We start from the raw sequence: 18,997 nt of genomic DNA, 5'->3' as shown, positions 1-18,997 counted from the left end.
GTGCGATCACAAGGTGTCAAGGGATCAGTATAAGGCATCATCAGAACAAAAATCTTACCATAGTGAATGAGCGGGGGAGTGCAGAGTGGAGACCCAAAACCCATTTGTAGGCCACTGGACATCCCCTTACAGAAGGGTCTTGGAGAGGAGACAAGACAGGGTGCAACACAGCAATAATGAAAAATACAACTTTCCTCTAGTTCCTAAATGCTTCCTTCCCACCCCACCCCACCCCCCACTGTCATGATCCGAATCCTACCTTACAAGCCTGACTAGACCAGAGGAGGTAGGCTGGTACAGATGAGAACTGGAAACACAAGGAATCCAGGGTGGATGATTCTCTCAGGACCAGTGGAGTGAGTGGCGATACTAGGAGGGCATAGGGAGGGTGGGTTGGAAAGGGGGAACCTACTTCGAGGACCTGCATTTGACCTCCTCCCTGGGGGACAAACAACAGAAAAATGGGGGAAGGGAGACATGGATAGGGCCAGATATGCAAAATAACTATTTATAAATTATCAGGGGTTCATGAGGGAGTGGGGAGGGAGGGGGAAAATAAGGACCTGATTCCAGGAGCTTGGGTGGAGAGCAAAAGTTTTGAGAATGATGAGGGCAACGAATATACAAATGTGCTTTACACAATTGATGTATGTATGGATCGAGATGTGTGGTGTATGAGTCTCTAATAATAAAAAAAGAAGTGGGGGAAAGTGGGAAGATGCCATTATATTTTAATTCATTTTTTTTCTACACTTAAAAAATCCCCTCATATTATACTTAACCTTAAATAATACATTGTTCAATGGTATTTTTAAAATATTATATGCCATCTATGTAAAAAAAAGAAAGAAAATATTTTGAAACCAACTGTGGTAGCAATTGTACAATACTGTTTTATGTGATTGATGGAATGTTATGATATATGCAAGAGCTCCCAATAAAATATTTTTTTAAAAGAAAAGAAATGATCACAGCGAGGGTCAGAGGCACCTCAGTCCTCAAAGTGACATGCCTGCTCTTCAACACCTACGGTCTTGTGCCATGAGTATGCCCGATGCGTGCCCTGTTTGATTTCCTGACAGCTGATTCCAGGAGCATTGCTTATGGAACCTGGCCAGATGAAATTCAATGTTTCACCATTTATCATGATGGTACCTATTGGTTTTTTGTGATGATTTTGATTTTCTTTACAATGGGTTGTAATCTACACTGAAAGCGTCAACTCTTCATCTCCATAAGCAAGTGCTTCAAGTTATCCTCATGTTCAGCACGCAAGATAAGTCTTCTGGGCACAAGCTTGAGCTTGCAGGGCATCCACACTGCTCTCCAGGAGGTAGAGATTGCCCGGTAGAGAGCCCAGCTGGTGCCAATAAACCATGCACCCTCTACTATAGGCATGCATCTTGAAGGTCACTTTGACAGAAGACTCTGCATCAATCAGCTGGAATCAAATTGTCAAGGGAGGGTGAAATGATGCTGACCATTTAGTGGCTGCCATGCAAAATTAGGATGAGGTCCCCCAGGACTGGTATCCTTATCGTGGGGATGAGGGATACTGATGGGAAAGTCAAGTCAGGAGAGGGGGAAAGGAGCAGACTCGTCTAAGACACATCTTGCTTGATTGAAAAGGGGGGAGGCCCAACCTCTAAGTGTGGGATGAAATGACTGACAAGACTTTTAAGGACCAAAAGAAGGGAGGGTTCCTGGTCGCATGCACCTAATAAGGTCCATTGGCTTGAGTTTCTGGACTTACCCTGCGGACTCATGCCAAGGGCCACAGAACATTGGGACACTGAGTCCTGGCTCTTTGAGGTATAACACGCTCCAAATGCCACACCAGAGGGATCCAATGTGGAAACTCCAGTAGTTGGCCTGGTCTTGACCTCAAACACCCTGTAACCGGGACACAGACCCAGGGGGGAAAACTTGTACCAGGAACTTATCAATGACAATATTAATGGAAGAACTTTATGCTACAGGGAGATAATTAATAAGATCATAAATTAACAAAGAGGTCTCTAAGGGGAGTCAAAGGCACATTAAAGCAAAAAGCATAGCTCCAGGAATGGATTTGGGGTTAACACCAAATCCTAGCTCTAATTTAAGAGCAATCAGTTCTTACATCATGGCTCTGCTCAATACTCACCCTCAGGAAGGGACCATAGAGGATGTGGGTACAACAGCAAAGTGTGGTGAAGAAATTAGATGGTGCCCAGTTATCAGATAGACTTGCATTGGGGGTCATAAAGGCTTAATATTATTTCAGCATTATATTTTGTGCCTCCACCAAAATTAAAAACAAAAAAACCCAGATCTGTCTTGGAAGAAATATAGCCGAATGCTCCTTAGAGGCAAGATGTTGAAACTTCGTCTGATGTATGTTGTCTCGTGTGCATGTCAGGAAAGACCAGCCCCTGGCGAAGAACACCATGCTTGGTAAAGTATCATGGCAGTGCAAAAGAGGAAGGCCTTTGATGCGATGGGTTGGCACAGTGGCTGCATTGAGGCGCTCAAACATAAGGACACTTGTGAGGGTGTTGCACGTGGGTTCACTATGAGTTGGGACCAACTGAGCCGTGCCTGACAACAACATTGGGTCGTTTTTCTTTGGAATGAGTCCAGATCTGGCTCTCCATCCGTCGGTCGGCCTTCATGGGTGTTTCCAGTGCTTCCTCAGCCTGTTGAAACATTTCACTGGGTGCTCCGTCCATTCCTGGGGTCTTGTTTGGCAAGTACGTTCCATGAAGCCTGCACTTCCTACCCTCAGCAGCATTGGTTCTTAGTCACAGGCTACCACTTGAAGAGGTGAGATGCTGACGCGCTCCTTTGGAGAGTGTATTCTTTCCGTCTTCTTTTATGCTTCCTGCGTTGTTCAATGCTATGCCCATAAACTCGTTCACCACAGAAACGCAAGGCTGAAATTGCTTCTTCCGTTCTTTCAGATTGAGATACGCTGAATTTGTTTTTCCTTTTTGGTTTTCTCCCTCCATGTTTTACATATTTTATTATAATACTTCATTTTGTCTTCTGCAGCTGCCCTTTGAAGTTTTCGGTTCAGATTTTTTACTTTGTTATTTCTTCCACTTGATCTAGATACTTTTATGATCAAGAGTAAGTTTCATAGTCTCTTCTGACACCAACTTTGATCTTTTCTTTATTTCCTGTCTTTTTAACCACATTTTGCTTTCTTCATGTGTAACATTCTCAATGTCATCCACAGCTCATCGGGTCTTATGTCATTAGTGTTCAATGGGTCAAATCTGACCTTGAGATGCTCTCGAAATTCAGGGGGCTTATACACAGGTCTCATTTTGACTTACCTGAATTTTCTTCAATTTCATACAACATGAGCAGTGGTCATATTGTAAGTTGCACGCTGAACTCAAGTCATGTGGCAGTTTTAATTGATGACCACTAGATGTCACCAGGTCCCCAAGCTGATTCCAAGCTTGAAAGAGGGCTGATTTGGGACCTGGATGGGAAAGTGAGCAGAGAAAGGTAGCAACTGCAGGCTAAAGGCTTTGTCTGTGTTTGTCAAAACTCATGAGAATATATATATACGCACACACACGCAAGCATATAGATACATATACATTACATACATTGTACATAAAATTTCAAATGGCAGAAGTGCTTGTTTTTAACCCAGTTTATTCCGGCATCCTGCACACAATCAGCAGGGTCTCAAATACGCGCAGCGTTAGGTTGGAGAAGTACACAGTGTACTGAAGTAGAAGTTTCCACCAATAGGCTGGGTTTGGCCAGCCTGGCTTCTGGGTGCTCAGAAACCCGGAGCCTGTAAGAAGACAGAAGCATCCAGTCCTGAAAAAGACAAAACCCAGGCACTGGGAGAAGCAGCTGCATCGGGGAGCGTGATAAAGCCCAGTGCTCCAGGAATCTACCACCTGCCAGCTCTGTGACCTCAGACAGGTTTCCTAAACACTGCGCGCTAAGCATCCTCACTAGAAACAGGATATTCGTAGTACCTACCCCAAATAGCTATTATGAAGATACCTTTTGCCGATTTTTAAAAGCTGTTTCTCATTTCTCAGTTTAGCAGTTTGCTATCAAGTTGAATCTAAAATGAACCATAGAGAAAACCCAGCACCCCCACTTCTTTGTAGTTAATCTAGAGAATCGAAAGGCTACATTTGCTTAAAACCCCATATACAAATATTTATAGCAGTTTGTTTTACATAGTTGTCAGACCCTGGAAATAAGCCATCTGGCTCTTACCAAGTGGATAAACAAATTCCACACAATAGAAGCCTGCTGTTGGGCCCTTATGTAGCACAGCATAAAACGTGCCCGGCCTGTGCTGTCCCCACTATTAATGCCATGTCGGAGCCCATTGTTGCAGCCTCAGTGTCAGTGCATGTCCTTCAAGTGTCCCCCTTTCCTGCTGACCCTATGCTGTCCCACGCCTGGTGTCCTCCAATGACGGCTTCCTCCTGAGGCCCTGCTCCAAAGTAAGCAAGATCCCCTTCTTTCTCCTGAGCATTCCTGCTGTGTTTCCTCCCAGACAGACTAGTTCATTCTTCTGTGATATAGTTACTGTGTTTCATCGACACCACTAGCTAAATGCATCAGCCCATCTCTGGCCTTCTTTTCCCATTGTCCACCTTTCCATGTAAATGAAGCACTCAGGAGATCTTGACCTGGATCAGGGTGACCTTCATCAGAAAAATGATAGCTTTCCTTCTTAAGAGAGCTTTGATCCAGACTTGCTGAATGCAATAAGTTATTTGAACTCTTGGCTGCCACTCCGGAAGTATTGCTTGGTGATCCAGGTAGAGTGACATCTTGGGCAACTTCAATGTATCACCATGTAGCATGATGTTGGCTATGGCCCAGGTAGGGGGCTTTTTGTTCTCTAAGTCCAGATACGATTGCACAATAGACAAAGACCCGAAGTGTGGAACAGGCAACACGAAAGATATGGGAGATTGGTGGGCATCTCATTTCAAGACCCGATCAAGGGGGGAAATTCTCCACCAGTCAGTGGAGTTATAGGGTAGAATTACTGCTGGGGGTGGTGATGGTGGTGGTGGTGGTGGTGGTGGTGGTGGTGGTGGTGTGTGTGTGTGTAAATGAAAAACAAATCCATTGCTGTGGAGTTGATTCCAACTCTCTCAGCCTTCTGTAAGTTTTCCAAGACTGTAACGTTTAGGGGGCCAGAGAGCCTCATCTTTCTCCTGTGGTGCGGCTGGTCGAGTTTAACCACTGATTGTGCGGTTAGCAGCATGACGCCCAATCCCACAGCACTACGAGGGCGATAGATGGATGGATAGACAGATGACAGATAGATAATAGATAGATCTATAAACAATAGATAGATCATAGATAGAGATAGAATTTATGAAATCTATAGATCAGTGTGTACATATCCCCCCCCCCTTCACTTACGGTGTCTGGAAGCAAATAACTGAATCTTAGGAGTTAAATACATCTATACCGAGTTCTCCATTTGGAAATAAGATGTCTGACACTGGAATGTATCTTTGGATCCAAGTCTGTGATGGAGGCATGCCTGGGTCCTAAGGGGCTGGGCACCCATTCAAGACAGGGTGGGCTATGATATTAAACTGTTGGAACACAGCATGCTTGAGCAGATGGTGACCATGCCTGGAAGGGAAGTCTCTGCCAGGACCATAGCACAGATGTCCTCAGTAAAAATTTACTAAATGGAGCCAACAGGCTGTGTGTAGTTTAGCTGCAAGCTGCTGGCCTTACTAGTGATCATATGTGACACGCCAGTCTTCACAGGCAGGACTGGGACCAAGGAGCGTGAGCAAATGCCCCCTGTCTCGCTTTAGTCCTGACCTGTTCAAGGGGAGAGGGCTTGAATCAGCCACGTGACTCTAGGGGAGGTGGGCGAGAGCACAGAGCAGAGAGCCCTGTGTTCTGCCCAGGGGTGAGACAATCCAGCTTCCACGGGTGCCTTTCGAATTGTATTTGAGGGTCAGCAGATATTAGACAGAGGACGGGGTGGGGGACGGTTAATTTAGCAAGTGGGAGCCGGTGCACAGGCTGGAAGTTGACGGGTGTGCTTTCTTCAGTCTGTGGAGGATGAGGACTGAGCACCATGCCGAGGGGTCATTTCCCAATGCACAGCTCCTGGGGGGTCTCCCTCCCCCTGCTCCCCATCAGAAGTGCCTCGACATTCTGTGGGTCATGTTCTCATCCTCTGTATGTGCTGGGAGTAGCTGAGCACTCAGGGTAGATGAAAGGTTGTGCTGACTGACCCCGTCTGTCCTGTACCACAGGAAGATGGACAGAATAGAAAGTCGAGAACTGAATAGCAGCTAACTGGTAGGGAAGCCCTGCAATATAAGGCGGACAAAAATGCAACGGCCAGAGTCTGTTACTGACGAACTGTGGTTAAGGAGCCCTGGGGCCAGGGGCTGGGCATTAGCATAGAATGAGAGCATTCGCTCCCATTTCTCAAAGAGAAGCTAGTTGTCTCTGCTCTTTCAAGACAGATGACACCCTTCACAGGCCACATCAGAAGGACTCCATGTGAAAACCCCACTAAGTGAACTTGGCTCTACCTTAAACTCACCTATAGCCCTTGAAATGTTTTTACATCATTTTATTGGGGTCTCATACAACTCTTATACAATCCATCCATGCATCAATTATGTAAAGCACATTTGCACATTCGTTGCCTTCATCATTCTCAAAACATTTGTGCTCCACGTAAGCCCCTGGCATCAGCTCATTTCCCCCACTCCTTTCCTAGTCCCTCCTCCCTCATGAACTCTTGATAATTTATAATTATTTTGTCATATCTTATACTGTCCGAGGTCTCCCTTCACCCACTTTTCTGTTGTCCGTCCCCCAGGGAGGAGGCTATATGTAGCCCTTGGACTTCAGGCTGAAATTCGACGGGAACAGATGGCTGCTCTCCTAAGGCTGTAGACCTGGCATTCGTTGCCTTGCCATGACTCTTGCCTTGAGGGTACCCAGTGAATGGTGGCCCAGGACTACCTCTACATCCTATCTGAATGCTTTCCTTGCTTTATTATGGCATATATTAATCTGGAAGGCATGGTTCTGCCCTTGTGAATAAATACTATTGAAAATTTTCACCAACCTCCATTTTGTATGTAAATAGTGCCCAGTTATGTAAGAGATTAATCTGTACGAGGCAGCAATGCATGCAATGTGGTTCATAGTATAATTTCCTTTTGTCAGCAAGTAGTGTTCTAAATTCTTTACCATTGGCTAAATTAATGACACCATGAAGGTAATGACAGAATAGAATTACCTTATGCCCCAGGGGGATGGTTGAAAATGTTCTCTCACGTAAAATGATAATGTCTCTAAAGTGAGCCAGAGACCTGTACAAACCATAAATATGTGAATAGATTTTCAATTCTAGTCCCAATCTGAGAACAGTTGCTTCTTATGACATGTCCCTGCTTGTTGTTCGCCCTCATGAAGAGGTCACTGCAGACGTGGGTGCCAGAGCAAAGGGCGGCAGAAACTAGATGGTGCCACGCTAGCAGGAAAAATAGCATCTGAGGGGGGTCTTAGAGGTTTGCCTTCAAACAAGCAACCATCTAAATGACAATCAACTAAGTCCACATGGAGGAAGCACACCAGCCTGTGCAACCCACTATTGTAAATAATCAACCCACATCCAAAGCAGAAAATAGTATCCATGTTTAAAGGGTGAGCATTCAGTGTGGCAGGTGGAAGCCCCATATCCCGTGGCAGGGGCCACACATGGAAGCGGACACTGCAAAGCCTCTGGCGACTGCCCTCTGATTACAGTTGGCGGATGTGAGTGGCCTTGTTATCAGACAGAGAGCTTTGTAAAGGCACCTGTGGCAGAGGTAGCTATGTTCAAATGAATGTTAGTTGAGCTCCCTTTTGACCCATTTTAAAGCTGTTTTCGTCTTTTTAAATTAAAAGAGAAATACAAGTGAATTGAGCTTCACTCTGACCGGGGATGTGAACAGTCGCCCTCTCAAGCAGAATGCACTGGGAAGTAGGTTATTGCAGGTGTGGTTAGGTTAAAATGTAACCTTAGCATTTGATCCCCCTTTTGACTCGTTTTAAATTTATTCTAGTGTTCACTATCTTCTGCTTTCTTTTGGGCCGAGGTTTTTCTCTAACTTAGCTGTGGTTTGGGTTGTTGTTGTTGTTGTTGTTGCATTTTAGTATGCTTTTCTACAGATGAAATCCAGGATGTGTAAATCTATCGAGACAGTAACTGGATTGATGGTTTCTTGGGGTATAGCAGGGCACGGGAGGGGGGAAGATGGTAAGCTAATAGCAATAAGTGGAAGGAAGAAGAAATATTGTACAATTGATTTGAGGTAGTTAGTTTATTGTGCCAACCTGGCTGATAAACACGTGGGGTTAGTTGAAGGGTGGGGGGATAAATGACTCAGTGAGACTCACCTTTATAGTTCTAGGGTGTCTTGCTTTCTGGTGGTTGAACTGCCTTAACCAGTTCCCTGCTTCAACTCACAAGGTTCACTTCCTGCAAGACATCCCTGAGGAGAAGCCATATGGACCTACCCCGATGCAGCCCTGGGTGCTGGAGCAGCCGTGTGGAAACCCCTGCCAGCGCTGAGATGCTTACACTTTCACTGACCTCGGCTTTCCTCCTGCAGTCCGCATCACTGCATCATTTTTGTGAGATGGAGGAGGACTTTGTGGATTGGTGTTAGACGTATGGGTTAGTGGGTTAATGTTGGACTTGTGAGCTTGGGCAGCACTGGGTTGGGATATTTCCTTGATGCACACTTAACCTTTATATAAAACTCTCTCATATACATGAGTTTCTGTGGACTTGTTTCTTTAAAGTACCTGGACCAACACAGATGGTGATGATGAGTAAATATAACTCTTCCTGATAGGATTGAACATTTGAATTGTATGGTATGTGGATCTGTGCCAATAAAACTGTTAAAAATTAGATAATACAGTTAACATGAATGATGGAAGGGCCGAGAATAAAAAATCCTGCAAAGCCTGCTCTGAGAGGTCAGGTAGATGACATTCACACCTCAGGCAGGAGGGTGGGAGGTGAACCAGCCCAGACCCAGACACCAGCAGAGCTTCTTAGTCCGCAGCCCTTGTGAGTTGGGCTAGGACTGGAGGCACAGGAAGTCCACGATGCCTGAGCTACAAAGGAAGGTGACTGTGGTTGGCCGACGGCTACCTAGGACCCAGAGGCTATGTAGACAGGTGGCCACAGGCCTGGGGTCATGTGAGGAGGCAAGGTGCAATCCTGGGTCCAGCCTGTGCTGTCACCTCTGCGTGCAATGCACTCCACCCAGAGAGCGGGCAGCTCAACTTTGGGTTTCCGAAAGACCACTGGGCTTTGAGTCTGAGACCTGGCCCTTGGGCCCTGACACGGCACTGACTGACTTTCTAGACCTGGGGTTTTCAGTAACGGCTCTAAATCTGGCACAGTGGTTCTGCATCAGGCTGGTAACTACAAAGTCAGCACTTAGAAACTACCAGTCGCTCCGCAGGCGCTCAAGAGGGTCGCTATGAGTCTACATCAACTTGATGGCAGGGAGAGTTGTGGAGTCTCAGTGTTCCCATCTGTAAAATGGGAATAGTAGTTATGTGGTGTGGGGGAAATGCCAGTCCCCCACAACTAATCGTGGGTTCGATAGGCACAATTGTATGGTTAAATATCTACATAAAGATTATAGTAAAGTCCTAGCGAGCATGAGAGATAAAAGATTGAAATCATGGAGTCAGACACATTTCATAGTAGCATGCTCACCTCAGCCCTGCAGAGTGGTCCTCGTGGAGAGAGGGGGAGGGGAAGGACAAGGGGAAGGGACCAGGGGAAAGGGACCAGGGGAACAAGGATGGGAGAGGAGAGGGGGAACCAATGAGAGGCCATGAGGGGAGCCCGGGAGAGCTCTTTATTGCTAACCCAGGACTATATACCTTCGGGGTGGGGGTGAGGGGTGGACATGCAAGCCCACTAATTACAGGTAGAGTCATACATCACAGGAAGCGGTTGCACTATAGGTAATACAGAAAGGAGAGGGGGACACTCTAGGGATATACACGCAATAGGAAAGGGAGGTGATGGGGGTACACATGTGACAAGATGGGTGGATCCTAAATTCAGGATGGCAGCCTAACTTTGGATGTCACTGAGCAGGTTTGACCTGTTCTCTGTCTCACTGTAGAAACCATTATCAGTAGCGTGTAAACTCCACCTACAGGAACCAAATTGATGACTGCAAACCTTTAGGGAGAAGTAGCCCATTGTCCTTAACAGCAGGGAGCAGGCCCTACCTGTGGTGGGACCAGACAGTTGTCTAACAACTGACTGCCTTCAGGGAGGATGTCTCTATGCATCTGACCTCCCACCATATGCTGGCAAATAGCCTCCAATGTTTGTCCTATCATTAGGGGAGACAAAGCTGGGGAAAGGTCTCTTATAGTCCCACACTGTGGTAATATGGTAATAGTGGATCTCACTCTCACAGTGGGCACCGCTTTGTAAACCAAAAAGTGCCAGGCGTGTGAAGGGCATTGGTGCTGATTACGCTGACTGATTGGAAATTCATTTGAGAGGCTTGTTGTACCAACTCAGCAAGAAGAGATTAAGCAGTGTCTGATTGTCCGTTGGTGCTCTTTGCCTCGTTCGGCTCACCACCAGTTGGAAGTCACTCCACGACAAGGACTTTCTTTGGTTTCCTCTGAAGAACTGAGGCCAGTGACTAAACAGACCCAGGACCTCACTGCCCCCAGAAGGGGTGACTCATGGTTACTCAGACTGCCCAGATGCACAGAACATCATGCTCTTTCACAACTGTTGCTGCACACGGACATAGCAGCTGTGTCTGTTTCCTGTTTCGTGACTACAAGGAAGCATATTACAGAGAAAACACTGGCCCTACAGAAAAGCAAAGTTCTCCTACAGTGTGAGATCCATCACAAGATCCCTCGGTGGGGATCTTGAGACCTTGCATGTAGTTAGTATTTCGTAGAAGTTCAGTAAACCCTTGCTGAGTTGAAGGAGTGAACACTAACAGAGGGACTCTCCTACTAATGTCTGACCCTCGCATGAGGAGGGGCTCAGCCCTGCCACAGAGATAGCTGAGTGTCTCCTAAGCACCAGGTTGTTTCAGGGTCCTGGGGCCTTTCCCTGGTGATGCTAAGTTGTCCTAGCTCATCCAGGAGAAAGTTTAATAACAAAGCTGGCTATGCGGCCTTGGTGCTGGGCAGCTGAAACCCCAGTCAGATGTTCCTCAACCTCCCATTGAATTCTGTTGTTTGTGAGTGATGGACAGCTCCCACCTGCATCCTATCCTGATTCATTGTTTATTGCTGGAGGATTCTAAGGTCTCCTGACAGCTTGTGACACTTATTCATCTTCCTAAAACTGCTCTGGCCCCCCACTCCTCTCCACAGAGCACTTCATGGTGTCTGATCAGCCACAGAATTTGTTTCGAGTGTCTCAGTATCAGCTTCGCCGACAGCCTCCATACTCGGTGAGTGGTTCTCAGACCAATAGTACCGCATTGCCCCAGGTCTATAAGAAATGGTGTCTCCAGCCCTCAAACCTACTGCTACCGATTTGACTCCAACACATTGTGACTATAGAGGACAGAGTAGAAGTGTCCCTGTGGGTTTCTGAGAATATAAATATTTAGAGGAGTAGAAAGATTCACCTTTCTCCCAAGAAGCATAATCACTTCTTTTAAAAAAATAAATCTATAATTAGCATATCATACAATTCAATGGTTCAATCATTTCAAGAAAGACTGTGAAGTCATCACAATCAATTTTGTGGGTGACGTAGTTAATTTATTGTGCCAACCTGGTCGATAAACACATGTGGGATTAATTGAAGGGCAGAGAGATAAATGGCTCGGTGAGCCTCACCCTTCTTGTCTCTTGCTCTTTGATCATTGGACAAGTGTGTGGCTTCCTTGCTTGTTCTGTGCCTCAATTTGCAAGCTACACTACCTGTGGGACATCTAACCCGTGGACTGTGTCATTGTAATTTGAGGTTCCTTCAAGACCTGCTTCGACACACAATTGGAATTTACACCCCTTCTGACAGGGACTGTCAGACACTGTCATCTGGCTGATTGTTGGTGACCTGCCTTGCTGTTTGCTGCCTGTGCCTGGATAGCCTGAATTGCTCTACAGAGGATTACCTGGTGGCCCTCAAGACTTGAAGGACAGCTAGTGTCTCACAACTGTCTCACGGGAGTGAGGTGCACTGAGCCATTTGTACTGCCTTATAATTTAACTGTTTATTTCTTGTGTTATCTATCTATCTATCTGCGTAAATATATATATAATATTATTAGCAATCTGATTTTGTCTCTCTAAAGACCCCTGTCTAACACAGTGGGTCCCCCCGCCCTTCCTTTGCACATTGATGTTGACTACACTTTTCCTCCTTCTCTGTGGGAGTGACATCATCTGGTGTCAATTTGAGACGATTACGAGTGAAGGGGTGGAATCTAGTCTGTCAATTGGATCATAGCCAGTGAGGCCTCTATGTGGGAATGGCCTTCTGAGAATTCTGGGAATTCCTGGATTTCCTCCTTGGAGGCACGAGCCACTTCTCTCTCTTTGCTCACTCCCTTGGAGACTCTACTGACAAGGCTGACTCCCTGACACATGACTATTGTCTATTTGACCTTCCTCTAAAGGAATGAGATTCTGCTCCTAGAATGAAAAGTGAGGATGCGAGGCAGAGTTCTCTAGAGAAACAAAACCAGGACAGTGTGATTATACACATAGATATATATGGATAGGTTTATATAGCAAGAAGGAATATAACAGCTCATTAGTCCACACAGCAGTGCAGAGGGCACAGTTCAACTCACTTTCATACAACAGTTAATATACTGAAGGTCCTTCAAGTCATGCCAGCTGCTGGTCCAAGGTCAAGGATGCAGACAGCAGAATCTGACCTCAGGGAAGACAAACAGAGTCAGCTCACAGGCAGCAGTTGGGTGGAGCAGCAACAGCCAGTAGCATGGGAGCATAGCAAAGCAGACCCCATGGAGTCTCAAGCTCTAGTGATGCATGACAAGGTAACATGATCCATGGGTTGGCTCAGCCCATAGGTAATGCAGTACACTGTTGAGGCAAAGAACTAGCTCAAGCAGAAGCACACTGTCCAATCACCAGGGAGAAAGACAGAAGGAGGCAGAGATATATGGAAATCATATATCTCAGTCGCCCTCCAATCAAGCTGCGACCTAATTAAGCCCTACCCACATGTTTCTACGGAAGCCTAGTTGGATCAAAGGGAGTATGAAAATCAAGAACAATATGAAAATATCTTAAATAGCCCTCATTGATTTTGTCAGATATTTAATATTTTCACTAGTATTTTAAAATTCTTTTAATACAGTCTAGTTTTGTGCACCTCTTTTATTGCTCTTATTTAAATATTAACTATAGGGAATAATAAGCTACATTTCTGTATAGTTCTTGAAAAAGTTTTAAATCATTTTATTGGGGGCTCTTACAGCTCTTATCACAATCCATACATACATCCACTGTGTCAAGCACATTTGTACATATATTTCCATCATCATTTTCAAAACTTTTCCTTTCTATTTGAGTCCTTGGTATCAGCTCATTTTTCTCTCTCCCTCATGAACCTTTGAAATTTATATATATATATATATATAATTTATATATTAATATATGAAATATATATTAATATATAAATGTATATTTAATGTCTTACACTGACCACTGTCTCCCTTCACCCACTGTTCTGTTGTCCATCCCCCTGGGAGGGGGTTATATGTAGATTATTGTGATTGATTTCCCCTTTCTCCCCCACCTTCCCATTACCCTCCTGGTATCACTACTCTTATTATTGGTTCTGAGAGGTTTATCTGTCCTAGATTCCTTGTGTTGCAAACTCTTATCTGTTTGTACATGTTCTGATCTAGCCAGATTTGTAAGATAGAATTGGGGTCTGTATAGTTTTTAATATGCTTAAAATTTCATGAGGGCTGCAATCTGGTTGTTAAATTATTAGAATCACAGTACTAGCTGTATCTCTCACCACACTTATTAATATGTATGCTGAGAAAATCATCAGAAAAGCTGGATTATATGGAGAAGAATGAGGCATCAGAATTGGAGAAAGGCTAAATAACAGCCTGTGATATGCAGACGACACAACCTTGCTTGCTGAAAGTGAGGAGAACTTGAAGCACTTGTTGATGATGATCAAGGATTGAAGCCTTCAGAATGGATTACAACGCAATGTAAAGAAGACCACAATCTTCACAACTAGACCAATAGGTAGCACCATGATAAGGGGAGAAAACGTGGAAGTTGTCAAGGAATTTGTCTTACTTAGGTTCGCAATCAATGCTCATGGAAGCAGCAGTCAAGACATCAAAAGATGTATTGCATCAGGTAAATCTGCTGTGCATGACCTCTTTAAAGTATTGAAAAGCAAGGATGCTACTTTGAGGACTAGGGTGCACCTGACACAACCCGTGGTATTTTCCATCACATCATATGCCTGTGAAAATTGGAAATTGAATAAAGAAGACCAAAGAAGAACCTATGTATTTGAATCGTGGTCCTGAAGGAGAATATTGAAAGTACTGCTAAAAAAGACAGCAAATCTGTTTTCGAAGAAGTACAGCCAGATTGCTCCTTAGAGGCAAGGATGGCGAGCTTCATCTTGCAATCTTTAGGGATAGTGTCAGGAGAGACTTCCTTGGAGAAGGACATAATGTCTGGTGAAGTGAAGACGCCAGGAGAAAGAAAAAGGCCCTCAATGTGATAGATCGGCACCATGATTGCATCAGCGGGCGCAGATGTAGAAACAACGGTGAGGAGGACACAGGACATGCAGTGTTTCTTTCGGTTATGCACAGGATCGCTCTGGGTGGGAACTGCCTTGATAGTCTCTAACAACAATACAGACACCATTCCCTTTCCTGGTTTGAATCTTATTGTTAAGTATCTTTGGATCGCACAGCCCCCATAAAAGAATCACTTCTTAACAAGATTGCCAGGTGAAACAGAGCAGGCGATCAAATGGGCTCATCCAGTTCAATCCCTTGCTGAGAATGTGTATCGCCAAGTGATTCTTCTGGGGATCTTGCTTCAGTATATCTGGGGTGGCAATACGAATTCTCAACAGGTGATTGAACTGAAAGGAAGGAGTTGGAAGTCTTGGGTCTGAGGAAGAACTGTCTGGCTCTCAAAAAATTGGTGTTTAGAGGTAAGAGGATACTGAAATGTTCATATCCAGACTTTCCATTAGTCCCCCCTGTTTCATCCCACTTCTGAGCCCATATCTCTTCCTGACCTCTCTGAATTCAGAATCCCACGGGTTCCTTTGGGCTTGTATTCCAGGTCAGTTGTTCTCAGGAACTTAGTTGTGAGCTCACCTGGGCTTGACCCCAAATATTCTGCTGTGATGGGGCTGGGGTCTGGATCTGTCTCACTAAACAACCCTCTTCCACTTCCTCTGTCTTCCAGGTAGCTGTGGTTGCTCAATGACGCACTGAGAGTAGATTTACTTATGGTTGTAAGGGGTTTGGAAAAGGAGAGGAAACACACACAGAATTCCTAAACACCTTGCACAAGAAATCCAAAGCCTAATTTCCACTTCCTGGATCTCTCATGACTGCTGGTTTGCAGTCTAATTTAGGGAATGCAAATTGACTAGCAATCAAATTCCACACACAGCCCGCTCTCTCCCACTCCTCTAACTCCACTCCTACTGCTCCTGGTAAAAGCTCATCTCAGACATGAGCGGTGCTGGGGGTAGATCCGCTCTTAAGGCTCAGTCTGCCACCCAAGACCGCTTTACAATCTCAAGGGCCACCGTCTCACATCGGCAAAGCCAGAAGCAGGGGCCAGTGAGTAACATGGAATGGGTAATGTGCTGAGGGAAGTTAGTCAAGTACAAAGGGATAAATATTGGGTGGACCACTGTTATAAAAGAAAAAAATCAACATAAAGATTATTTCAATTTGGATTCTCTCTTAAGCGACATGTAGTTGTCCATTGGATGTACGTACCAGTTTATTTAACCATTTGTCCACCGATGGGTATATGTTGTTTCCATCTTCTTGCTAGTGGGAGTGATGGGTATGTGTATATATGTTCATACTATGGTTCCTATTTCTTTAGGGTATATACCAAATAAAGGGGTGACTGGGTCATGTGGTATTTCTATTCTCAGTTGCATGAGGAAGCACATCCCCCCTTTCCACAGTGATTGTCATCTTACCAGCAGTGTGTGAGCGTTATGATCTCTCTGTACCCTTTCCGGCATTTATTACTTTTTGTTTTTATCTTTGAACTTTATTATCTACACTGGGTGAAGTGGCAGCTCATCCTTGTTTTGATTTGCATTTCTCAGATGGATAGTAATGGTGAGCATTTCTTTGTTTATTGGCTGCCTGCTTGTCTATTTGGGATTATTAAGTCTTTTATCCATCTTGCGCTCATTTTTACATATGGAATAAGATATGGATTCTGTTTCATTATCTGGTAGTTGGATATCCAATTTTGCCAGCAACTTTTGTTAAAGAGACTATCTCTTCTCTATTTAAGGTGTTTCCAAACTTTGTAAAGGACCAATTGTTTGTAGGTGAATGGGTTTATTTCTGTTCTTGTGGTAGTTACATAATCTGTTGTCAATTTGAGACTATTAAGAGTGAAGGGGTGGAGGTTAGCCTGTCAATCAGGTCAAAGCTTGATGACCTCATTTGGAGGTACTACGGAGATAAATAGCTTCCTAGAGATGAGACACACACACACTCTGCTCGGTATTCCTGATAACAAGATACATGGAGCTATGCTAGAGCCCTGGAGCTGGAGGAGACATGTGGAGACCCCTGCCAGCTCTGAGATGCTTATACCGCCACTGGATCCACAAGACTTTCCACCCACTGGCCTGTGATCTTCCTGCATTCAGCATCATTGCATGTGTTTTGTGCATCTGAAGAGGAATTTATAGATTGATATTGGACATATAGGCTAATATCAGATTTTTGGACTTGATCTGGACTGGGCTGGGATGTTTCCTCAATATTCAATTGCTCTTGTATATAAAGCTCTTTGTTATAAACATATAAGTGTCTCTGGATTTGTTTCTCTAGTCTACCTGGGCTAACACAGTTCTCTGTTCTGTTCCATCGGTCTAGGAATCTATCATAGCACCAGTACTAGGCTGTTTTATTACCACAGCTATGCAGAAGGTCTTGAGGTCAGGAAGTGAGAGGTTTCGTACTTTGTTCTTCTTCTCAAGTAGCACTTTGCTTATCCTGGGTCTGTTTCCATATAAAGTTGGTAATTATTTCATCCATTTGTTTAAAGAAGGATGTTGAGATCCAGATCCCCACCATTATAAATACAATTGCATTATATTTAAAGATTACTTTGGATATTTTGATTTTCTCAATGTTAAGTCTTCCTCTCCATGAACATGGAACATTCCCTTTATGTAGGTCTATACTGGTGTCTTGTAGTGTTTTATCCTTTTCTTTGTGAAAGATTTTTGCTTCTCTGGTTAGGGTTCTTCCTAAGTATTTAATCTTTTGTATGGCTATTGTAAATGTTATTGTTTTATTGATTCCTTTCCAGAGCTCTCCTTATTTTTATATAAGAATCCAATTGATTTTTGTATATCGATCTTGTACCTTGCCGTATTGCTGAAGCTTTTAAGCATGTTCAAGCTTAATGAAGCATGCCACAGGACTTTATTAGGGATGAATGGGCTCTCCTGCTGCCCATCTTGCCCATTTATGCTGCCCTTCCTGTGTGGGCCAGTGGTGCCTAGCATTTTGTTTGTCACACATCACACATGCACATGACAGTCAAAGTTCCTGCTTCGTAGCTGTCAGTAACATGTGTGAAGTCTGATCTTTATTAGACCAACTTAAAGATGCTCTAGCAGGAGTGAATACCCAAGAGAGAATGCTTTTGTTTATATTCAATAATAAATATGTTGATATGCATTGACTGGATATTCCACAGTGCTGTAATGCTGACTTTATTGTCAGGTGAATGAAACAATTTTACAGATATATGAAATTGCCCAACCTGACTCAGTCTGTTATGAATAAAGCGAACTTGAACTAATAAACATACTTAGTAAGCAAGTGTCATACCAAAACAAAGCATGTGAATAACGATTTAGCATTAAGAGGTGTGTTTTTTTTAATCACACACAGGATCTGATGTGAAGCTACAGCTTCTGCCTCTTAATTCTAACATAAATGGCTTCGTTTCAGCAAGTCAGGGAAAAAATGACCCCCTAGTACATATGCTGTTTTGCTTGGTATACATTTTTCAGTTCATACTATATAATCTAAAGCTCATGACACTTACACCTATCATAGGTATTCCTGGGTGGTCCGAATGGTTCACTTCTATGAACTCGGAGGCTGGCGATTGGGATTCATTGAGAAGCAACCTGAAAGCCAAATGTGGTGATCTGTACCTGAAAAGTCGGAGCCGTGAGAACCCCCGGGAGCAAGTGTACCCAATCGAGGGGTGCACAGGGGTCGCTGTCGGTCAGGAATGACAAGATGACAAGCCGCATCCTTGCTCTTATTTTTAATTCATACATCTTTAAATGATATGCCAGTGATTAAAAACAACATGCTTAATTGAAAACCATTGTCTAGGTTGGCGATTCTTCAGAAGGAAGGCTTGGCGACCTGCTTCCTTAAAGGAAACCCTACAAAGTGCTTCCGTGCTGTAACACACAGGGTCGATGTGCGAAACTCAAAGATAACAGGACTTGAGGTTGTGTTATTGTTGTCATTGTTGCGATTTCTTTGATGGAACAAGCAGAAAACAAATGCAAACTGACAAATTAAAGTAGGAAGGAAAAAACCCTACAATTCATATGCACTGCGTCTTCATGAACCCTGTGTCCTGGTGTCCTCTGACCCTCTTAGACTCCTGCCAGGGTCTGTTCTGGATTCCTAGTAGTCCCACTGTCCTCAGTGCCGGTCTGCAATTCAAAAGGGATTTGAGTGCT

The 18,997-nt window shown here is 44.3% G+C and overlaps 1 protein-coding gene across 1 annotated transcript in view; it reads right to left on the bottom strand.

The window, feature by feature from the left end:
• Positions 1–18,552: 18,552 nt before the first annotated feature.
• The window catches only part of LOC142461775 (CD48 antigen-like), a 42,668-nt gene continuing 42,223 nt past the window's right edge, over positions 18,553–18,997 (bottom strand). The window contains exon 6 of the mRNA XM_075563643.1: positions 18,553–18,970. Within this exon, the coding sequence (XP_075419758.1) occupies positions 18,911–18,970 (60 nt within the window). The 3' untranslated portion in view covers positions 18,553–18,910. The remainder of the gene's footprint in view (positions 18,971–18,997) is intronic.

The sequence above is a fragment of the Tenrec ecaudatus genome, chromosome 1 (genome assembly GCF_050624435.1).
Source record: "Tenrec ecaudatus isolate mTenEca1 chromosome 1, mTenEca1.hap1, whole genome shotgun sequence".
Taxonomy (NCBI): Eukaryota; Metazoa; Chordata; class Mammalia; order Afrosoricida; family Tenrecidae; genus Tenrec; species Tenrec ecaudatus.
This window is presented reverse-complemented; position numbering and strand designations above follow the sequence as displayed.